The sequence below is a fragment of the Saccostrea cucullata genome, unplaced genomic scaffold (genome assembly GCF_032062105.1).
Source record: "Saccostrea cucullata isolate Sc308-1 unplaced genomic scaffold, CSIRO_AGI_Scuc_v1 ctg19356, whole genome shotgun sequence".
In the NCBI taxonomy this organism is placed as follows: Eukaryota; Metazoa; Mollusca; class Bivalvia; order Ostreida; family Ostreidae; genus Saccostrea; species Saccostrea cuccullata.
In genome coordinates this window covers 24,300-34,585 of record NW_026929117.1, presented here as the reverse complement: position 1 = coordinate 34,585, position 10,286 = coordinate 24,300, and the positions used below count along the sequence as shown (strand labels likewise).

Below are 10,286 nucleotides of genomic sequence, written 5' to 3'. Positions count from 1 at the left end.
TTTCATTATGTGTTTCATCGTCAAATTTTGGGGGAGCGTGGGGTATGTGAGCTAGCTCACTTTTTCTTTCATTTACCCTGTGACCTTGACCTTGTAGTTTGGTCTACTTTTCAATCTTTCATATTTAGCATGTGCATTACCTGTAACAAGATGTTTCTGAGCATGCTATGATAATTTACTCCTTGACCTTCGTGTTTGACCTAATTTTCAAAATAATTAAACTACTGAAGAATCTTTGACTGGTGTACCATGTACCATAGTGGTGCACTTTTTTCTGACATAAATTTTATGAATAATCACCTGAAAACATACTGCTTGATTACAACATTTAAAAAATACAGACAGTTTATTATACCCCCCGCAAACAAGTTTGGGGGGTATATAGGAATCACCTTGTCCGGACCAATATCTTTCTTACAGAGGGACATTAGAATCTACTACTCCACACTAAGATTGCTCATGACCTAAGGGTGTGTCATGACCTTGACCCAAGGTCATTTGGGGAAGTTCAAGGTCACTGGAAGAAAAATTTCATAATTCGTGTCCGGTCCATATCTTTCTTATGGATAAACTTGGTAGGTTCTCATTTCACACAAAGATTGCCCATGACCCAAGGGTGTGTCATGACTTTGACACAAGGTCATTTGGGAAAGTTCAAGGTCACTGGAAGAAAATTTAATAAATCATGTTTGATACATATCTTTTATGGATAAACTTGGTAGGTTCTCATTTCACACAAAGATTGCCCATGACTCAAGGATGTGTCATGACCTTGACCCAAGGTCATTTGGGAAAGTTCAAGGTCACTGGAAGAAAAATTTCATAATTCGTGTCCGGTCCATATCTTTCTTGTGGATAAACTTGGTAGGTTCTCATTTCACACAAAGATTGCCCATGACCCAAGGGTGTGCAATGACCTTGACCCAAGGTCATCTGGGAAGTTCAAGATCACTGGAATAAAAATTTCATAATTCGTGTCCGGTCCATATCTTTCTTATGGATAAACTTGGTAGGTTCTCATTTCACACAAAGATTGCCGATGACCCAAGGATGTGGCATGACCTTGGGTGTCATGACCTTGACCCAAGGTCATTTAGAGAAGTTCAAGGTCACTGGTAGAAAAATTTCATAATTTGGTGTCAGGTCCATATCTTTCTTATTGATAAACTTGTAAGGTTCTCATTTCACACAAAGATTGCCCATGACCCAGGGGTTTGTCATGACCTTGATTCAAGGTCATTTGGGGAAGTTCAAGGTCACTGGAAGAAAAATTTCATAATTCGTGTCTGGTCTATATCTTTCTTATGGATAAACTTGGTAGGTTCTCATTTTACAGAAAGGTTGCCCATGACCCAAGGATGTGTCATGACCTTGACCCAAGGTCATTTGGGAAGTTCAAGGTCACTGGAAGAAAAATTTCATAATTTGTGTCTGGTCCATATCTTTCTTATGGATAAACTTGGTAGGTTCTCATTTCACACAAAGATTGCCGATGACCCAAGAATGTTGCATGACTTTGGGTGTCATGACCTTGACCCAAGGTCATTGGGAGAAGTTCAAGGTCACTGGTAGAAAAATTTCATAATTGGTGTCAGGTCCATATATTTTTTATTGATAAACTTCGTAGGTTCTCATTTCACACAAAGATTGCCCATGACCCAAGGGTGTGTCATGACCTTGACTGGAAGTCAATTGGGGAAGTTCTAGGTCACTGGATGAAAAATTTCATAATTCGTGTCTGGTCTATATCTTTCTTATGGATAAACTTGGTAGGTTCTCATTTCACTCAAAGATTGCCCATGACCCAAGGGTGTGTCATGACCTTAACCCAAGGTCATTTGGGGAAGTTCAGGGTCACTGGAATAAAAATTTCATAATTTGTGTTTGATACATATCTTTATTATGGAAGAATTACTTCTGAAAAACCCAGCGGGGGGTATTTTGTCCCGTTTGGACAGTTCTAGTTTTATTTACAAATATTATCCTTTATTCTTTAAATATACTGTTAATGTATTATATTTGGCGGAAATTAAGTTTCGAACAAGTTAGCAGAGATTTGATTTAGCACATTCTTTGATGGACTTATTTATGAGTAAATGTGCAAGTCATTTAGAGAGTACTTGAATTAGCGGAAGTTTCTATCCGCCAAAGGCACTAAAAAGAATACACAGCCAAATGTTATACGTTTACAGTACTAAAATCTGCAGAATTTCTTTATTTTAAAATTCTTAACAATACATTTTTTGATAAATTTATTCATGCACTCAGCATAATTTCTAGTTTGTACAACTCAATTCTATACAGGGTTTGACACTACACTAACGCAAGCCCGCTGGCCCGGGACAACTGAATACGGAGGTCAGGCTACTAAACATGTCTTTAAACTTGCCCTGCAGGGCTACAGTAAATTTTACCAGTTACTCACTAAGAGCAAGAAAATAATTATAATTTACACACAATATACCTGATAATTGTTAAATATATTTTCAAACATGTTTTATCATCAAAATTATTATTTTTGTTAGTAAAAATGTAAACTTTAAAGGCAATTCGAAATACCCTAAATGATTATAAATATGGAATTTTTAAATAGAATAAAATGTTTTAGGTACAATTATAGAGTGACATATAATTTTTACCCAAAATTCAACCAGAATGCAGGATTTTGCATCTCTATTTTCAAATTTTCCGGAGGAGGCCCCCCATACCCCCATCAGCAGGAGGGGGAAACCCCCTCCCGCACCTACCCCCCTCATTGCTTTGCAACAAGGATCGGGATATGTCAAAGATTAAAAATTGCATGGGGAATTACCCTGGGGCAAAGGGCGTGGTCTCAAGATCACTTCAAAGTTGACCTAAATTTAGAATTAATAAAAACTTTTATATTTTACTTACTATAAGGACTAGGATCATCAAATCTTGTAAGTTGATCCATCTTAGGAATTAACATCATGTAAAATCAAAAGTAGGACACGGTTACTTTCTTTTTAAATTTTGCAGTTATTTGTTTTCAAATTGAATTGAAAGCATATTTTGGACACTTTAAGGCCTATGATCATCAAACTTTGTCAGTTGATGGGGTCCTTGAACAACATCAACTTGAAAGTAGGTCACCGTGACCTACTTTTTGAACTTGATGACTTATCCTTTTTAAAACATTTAATCCCATTATTTCAGACACTGAGAGGTTTAGAATCATCAGATCTTGTAAGTTGATGCACCTTGGGACCTTAAATCATATTTATAAAAAAGTAGGTCACCTTACCTACTTTTTAGGTCACCTGAGTCACTCAGGTGACCTATTGCTATCAGTTTTCCTCGTTCGTCGTACGTCGTTTGTGGTTCGTCATCAATCGGTCGTAAACTTTTGAACATTTTCAGCTTCTTCTCTGGAACTGCTGCGCAAATTTCAACCAAATTTAGTATACAGCATCTATGGGTGAAAGGGAACAATAATTGTGAAATTCATGGCCCCTGCCCCCCTGGGGCCTGAGGGGTGGGGCTAAAACCACCAAAATTAATGAAATCTTTAAAAATCTTCTTCTTTACTCCTGGACATCTAGCAGTCAAACTGCTGGCATCATAATAATAAGCATTGAGTCCTCTACCAAAATTGTGAAATTCATGGCCCGGGGGTCATGGGTTCTAGTGCTAGGGCGGGGCTAAATAAGTATATAGTGAAAATGCATTATTTCTTTGAAAATCTTCTTCTCTGCTCCTGGGTATTAAATAAACTAACTACGTGCATAGTTATGATGAGCAAGAGTGCCTCTACCAAAATTGTGAATTTTATGGCCCCAGGGTCAGGGGTTCTGGTGTTAGGGGGGGCTCTATAGATTATTAGTGAAAAGACATGAATTCTTTGAAAATCTTCTCTGCTCCTGGGTATTAAATAAACTTACTAAGTGCATAGTTATGATGAGCAAGAGTGCCTCTACCAAAATTGTGAATTTTATGGCCCCAGGGTCAGGGGTTCTGGTATAAGGGGGGTGGGGGTGGGCTCTTTAGATTACTGTAAACCAACTTTTATTCGCGTGCGAGAAATTTTCGCGAAGTTCGCGACAGCCTCGTCATCGCGAATATTTCTCGCCGCGAACCGGTACTTAACGTTTCTCTGTCTATTTAAAACAGATCGAAAAAGGCTTGATCGCGAAAATTAGTCGTCGCTAACTAGTTTACCCCTGGTAAATCGCGAAATAAAGTCGTCGCGAATAAAAGTTGGTTTACAGTATATAGTGAAAATACATGAATTTTTTGAAAATCTTCTTCTCTGCTCCTGGGTATTAAATAAACTAACTAAGTGCATAGTTATGATGAGCAAGAGTGCCTCTACCAAAATTGAGTATTTTATGGCCCCAGGTTCAGGGGTTCTGGTGTTAGGGGGGGGGCTCTATAGATTATATAGTGCAAATACATGAATTCTTTGAAAATCTTCTTCTCTGCTCCTGAGTATTAAATAAACTTACTAAGTGTATAGTTATGATGAGCAAGAGTGCCTCTACCAAAATTATGGCCCCAGGGTCAGGGGTTCTGGTGTTAGGGCAGGGCTCTATTGATTATATATTGAAAATACATGAATTCTTTGAAAAAAAAAATTTCTGTTCCTAGGAATGAAATAAACTAATTACATAGTTATGATGAGCAAGAATACCTCTACCAAAATTGTGAATTTTATGGCCCTAGGGTCAGGGGTTCTAATGACAGGTGGGGCTCTATTGATTATATAGTGAAAATACATTAAATCTATGGAAGTTTTGGTATAAAGCAGATGAACTACCTATATAGCTATGATGAGCAAGGGCCTAATCTTCCAGAATTGTGAATTTCAAGGCCCCAGGGTCAAGGGTACCATAAAGGAGGGGGGACTGTACTTATATACTGAAACTGGATGAATTGTTTGAAATCTGCTTCTTGGTATTAATCTAATATTTTTGAAAAGCTAGGATGCCTTTTAAAGAATTGTGCAATGTGTGGATCTAGGCCTAAGGGTCAGGGGTTCATGTGTGATTGGGACATTACTGATCATGCTGAATATTACTGATTACTTGAAATGCATTTTTTGTTCCCCTACCCTGCCTATGGGTATTAAGTAAACAAACTAAGCAACTGCTAAGTGTATGTTATGATGATCAATGGTGCCTCTTTCAAAATTGTGAATGCCATAACATCTGGATTAAAACATGAATCAAATTCAATCACTGGAAAGTTGTTGCATAATGCTCAGGTGACCTATAAGGCCCATGGGCCTCTTGTTGAATTTTGCTGGCATTTGTTTTTAAATTGTTTAAAATGCATATTTTGATTACCTTGAGACCTATGATCATCAAACTTAGTCAGTAGATGCATCTCAGGACTTCAAAAAATGTGGACCAAAATGTAGGTCGCAATGACCTACTTTTAACATTTAGTGGCTATATTTAAGTATCTTGGGTATTTATTGGCTTATAATCATCAAACTTTGTGAGTTGATGCATCTTGGGTTTTCAGAGAGTTACGACCAAAAAATAGGTCATGATGACCTACTTTTGGCAATTTATGGCTTTATTTAAGTATAACTCTCGATACCTCGAAGTCCGCGGGACCGAGAGATCAAGAGTTCCAGATTTCAAGTATCCGGAATTTTCCGGGTTTGTTGACTGGTTTTGAAATTAGTCTTACCGGATGTAATAATTGTCATTGCTAACATTTTACAAGTGGTGTTTATAAAACAACGGTATGTTTTCGTATTGTAGATAAATATTTATTAAATTGAGTAAATAAAAAATGTACTTCTTCACTTGATGTTTATTTACTTATTCTTTTTTTATACGGACATTAAACTACACATTCGTTAAATGAAAACGACATTTTACGGCATCGTACACCGCATTGACTACTTCAATCATGATCATTAAACATTGAACAAAGTTCTGTAAGTATTTATGCAACAATAGTCGTAATATTGACATTGTTTTCATATTTCGTTAAACTTTGACACTGACTCGAAAAAAAATTAATAAACTATTTTGTTTTTCGTCTTGTATTCCATTTACTATTTTTCATTGACACCGCTTTTCCGAATTATCGTAAGACAGTTGATGATAATTATTTTAATAGCATATAGGCAACATGATTAATTATAAATCAATTATCACCTAGCAGTATAAGTGTCACCTGAATAAGCATCCCGTTTCTCGAGAAGCGTCTTCTGCCTGGGGCTATTTAAATGTCCAGGTAAAGTTGCCAATTATGTAACATTGTATACACAAAGCTACTTCGAGGTTTCAAGGGTAGATTCCAATAGAATATGCATAGCGGGACTGCATTTTGTCTTCGAGGGATCAAGGGTTTTGAGAGATCAAGAGTTCGAGAAATCAAGAGTAAATTTGCTTAGTTATTTAAGGAAAAAAATCAGGACCGGAGAGGCGGAGACTCACTTCGAGCGATCAAGAACTTTGAGAGATCGAAGTTCGAGCCATTAAGAGTTACCTGTATCTCCGGTACTTATTGGCTTAGAATCATCAAACTTTGTCAATTGAAGCATCTTGGGTTTTCGGAGAGTGACGTCCAAAAAGTAGGTCACAATGACCTACTTTTGACATTTTACGGCTATATTTAAGTATTTTAAGTATTTATTGACTTAGAATCATCAAACTTTTTGAGTTGATGCATCTTGAGTTTTCGGAGAGTGACGACCAAAAAGTAGATAATGGTGACCTACTTTTGGCAATTTAAGGCCTTATTTAAGTATCTCTGGTACTTATTGGCTTAATATCATCAAAATTTGTCAGTTGAACCATATTGGGTTTACAGAGAATTACGTCCAAAACGTAGGTCACGATGACCTACTTTTGACATTTTATGGTTAAATTTAAGTATCTTATGTATTTATTGGATTAGAATCATCAAACTTTGTGAGTTGATGCACCTTCTGTTTTCGTAGAGTGACGTCCAAAAAGTAGGTCACGGTACCTACTTTTGACCATTTATGGCTTTATTTAAGTATCTCTGGTATTTATTGGTTTAGTATCATCAAACTTTGTCAGTTGAATTGATGCAACTTGGATTTTCAGAGAATGATGTCCAAAAAGTAGGTCACTGTGACCTACTTTTGACATTTTATGGATTTATTTAAGTTTCTCTATTTATTGGTTTAGAATCATCAAACTTTGTAAGTTGATGCATCTTGGATTTTCAGAGAATATCGATCAAAAAGTAGGTCACGGTGACCTACTTTTGAATATTTCAGATACTTATTGGCTCACAATCATCAAACTTTGTCAGTTAATGCATCTTGGGTTTTCAGAGAATGTTGACCAAAAAGTGTCACAGTAACTACTTTTGACATTTTATGGCTTTATTTAAGTATCTCTGGCATTTATATGTTTAGAATCATCAAACTTTGTTACTTGTTGCATCTTGGGTTTACAGAGAATGTCGACCCAAAAGTAGGTCACAACCTACTTTTGAATATGTCAGGTATTTATTGGCTTTGAATCATCAATCTTTGTCAGTTGATGTATTGGGTTTTCGAAAATCATCTACTAAAAATTAGGTCACAGTAACCTACTTTTGACATTTTATTGAATCATCAACCCTTGTCAGTTGATGCATATTTGGTTTTCAGAAAATGTAGACAAAAAAAGTTGGTCACAGTGACCTACTTTTAAATATATTTCAAATACTTATTGGCTTAGAATCTTCAATCTTTGTCTATTTTTGCATCTTGAGTCCTCAGAAAAACTCAATCTTAAAGTATGTAAATGTGGCCTACTTATGTTTTTTTCATATAGCTTTATTAAAATATCTTCAGTCCTAATTGGCTAAGAATCATCAAACTTTGTCAGTTGATGCAAGTTGGGTCTTAGGATACTTAGGGTTAGAGGCTTCAAATAGAAGTGATAGATTGTACAATTATCAGAAGAGCGATTCAAGGCCCTTGGGCCTCTTGTTACTTCATGCATTAAAATGGGCTTTTAATTTTCATTGTTTTGCTTTGCAGTCATTCAAATATTAAAAATCCTATCTCACTTGTGAAATATCATTGAATAATTACATTTTCAATTATAAATGGAATAAATGAAAGATACACAATTGTCACAAACTTGAAGAGAAAAATACAGTAGCACACTATTGTGTGTTCATTTATTGAAGATATTTAAATACTTGAACTGTATTGTTCAAATTATCTCCCACATAAAGCTGGTACTTATCATCCACACATACACTAATGGGAGCAGATACTTGTTTTGGTGTGAGTAGTAGAGACAAGAATTGGCCATCCTGATCAAGTAGGTGAATATTCAGCAGATAACACACCAGTATGTGACCGAGGACATCAGTACAGATTCCATAAGGATAGAACCCTGACCCCTGTGCCCTGTAAGAGAATCTGTGTTGTCCTGATTTATTTACCACCACTACTGCCGCTTTACTGAGGTCTGATGTACAGATATCTCCATTGATGTTTTCTGTAATGTAAATTGGATTTCTATACAGTTCCTGTCCTTTGTTAACCCTCTGTATGTTCTGTATTTCTATTCCTTTCTTGTTGTACCGAGTGACTTTAGCCTCTCCACCCTTCCCCATCCCCACCAGTAAGTCTCCATTGATGCGGGAGGAGTATATGCTGAGTGGTACCCAGTCTTCTGTTTTTATGAATTTAGTGATATTGTTGTCTGGTGTGATCCTATTAATGACTTTCGTGTACATGTTTGTAAAGATCAGATCGCCATCCTGTGTCACTGTGTGGTAACCCTCATATTCACCGCTAGTTTTTATTATCTGTATCTCATTCCCCTGTAGATCTGTTTGGACAAGGAAACAATCACCATCACTGAACCAAAGTCTACCTGACTGATCTAGAGACATATGCCACACACCGTTAAGATATGGTACGTTGAACCTCCTGAGCTCAGTGACAGAGGAAGATAGAGACAGTGTTTGTTTCACACTAGATGTTGTTTTACTGTCTTTCATTACTTGATAGCTTGATGGTTTCGGATTTGATTTGGGAGGTTTTGCTTTCAGAGGCTGTACTTTTCTCATCTCTCCATTTTTGTTTGGAAAGGTTACTTTCCCAAGTAATTTGGCAATATTCTCTTTGCTGTATTTTCCAGCAGTAAATACAGGCATCACTGGATTTGTTGTTTCTGGTAAGGGTTGGATTTGTATGTCCTCTGCAGTTAAGAGTTTTGAAGGTTTCAAAGAGGACAAAAAAACATGGAACTTTTTATCCAGGTCATTGAGATAAGTAATATACTTTTCAATGGTTGTATCTTGGTTATTTAATTTTTCCAGTAATGAAATTTCTATTTTGTTTACTTCATCAATATTCTCGGAAGCCACTTTATCCACCAGACTTTTAAGGGACTCGGCTTCAGCCTTCATAGAGATTCTTATGCTGTCCATTATCTTCTTGATTTCTTTGGCGTCTCCATTAATTTCTCTCTGCAAATCTTTAGATGTTGGCAGGAAATACTCATGAATTTTTGCAATTTCTCCTTGACAATGGGAAAAATTCTCTGTGTAAATTGATTCAAGATCAGTGAATGTGTGACCTCTATGTTCTTGTGTGGCAGTGCATTTGGAACAAATTGGGATTTTACATTCATCACAAAGAAGCTCTTTATCCTTGGTGGGGTGGATCTTGCATTTTTCTTTGGGTAGTTGTCGTTTCCGTAGTTGGTATAGGACTACCTCATGGCTCTTTGTCTCTGGACTTCTTTGATGTTCATCCCTGCATTGTTTACATAATCTTGTATGACAAATATTGCAGTAAAATTCACAGTTTCTCTCACAATCTTCAATGTCACACTCAAAAAAGTGATGAGGTGTACCTGGTAATTGTGCTTTTGACAGGGCCATCTGAAAGAGTGTTTAAGTTATTATCACTTTGGAAAATTTAATGCTGTCCAGAAGGAAAGACTTACCGGTATTCAAATGTTTGTTCCTTACTTGTAATTCTGTTGACTTGAAGAGATTTCCAGTGAATCATTAAAAGCATACAGTGAGAGTATTTTAAAGAGGATATTTGTTCAGAGACATACTGTAAATTTATTATAAGTATTGAAATGAGTCAACTTATTGAGATTTTACAACAAATAAAGACTCTCAGTTCATAAAAACTCTTTCATCTTTATGAAAGTATAAATTGATCATTGAAGCATTACAATCATTTAACTTACTGTTTATCTCCAAGGTGACTTTAGTGATCAGCCATTTTGATCCAGCCATAAGAACGAATTTACACCTGTGAATTTAAAGCAAGGCTGTAATTTACTTCCTGGTTGTTGATTAATATAGAT

At 36.3% G+C, this 10,286-nt stretch overlaps 1 protein-coding gene across 1 annotated transcript; it reads right to left on the bottom strand.

The window, feature by feature from the left end:
- Nucleotides 1-7,978: 7,978 nt before the first annotated feature.
- Nucleotides 7,979-10,208, bottom strand: LOC134279805 (uncharacterized). Its single transcript, XM_062762221.1, has 2 exons — nt 10,167-10,208; nt 7,979-9,846 (listed from the first exon to the last, which is right to left on the bottom strand). Exon 2 carries the CDS (start codon nt 9,844-9,846, stop codon nt 8,125-8,127), a length of 1,722 nt encoding a protein of 573 aa, XP_062618205.1. The 5' UTR covers nt 10,167-10,208; the 3' UTR covers nt 7,979-8,124.
- Between the last annotated feature and the right edge of the window lie 78 nt (nt 10,209-10,286).

Excerpts from the sequence above, each read along its gene's own strand:
- LOC134279805 (XM_062762221.1), bottom strand. The coding sequence starts at position 9,846 with ATGGCCCTGTCAAAAGCACAATTACCAGGTACACCTCATCACTTTTTT.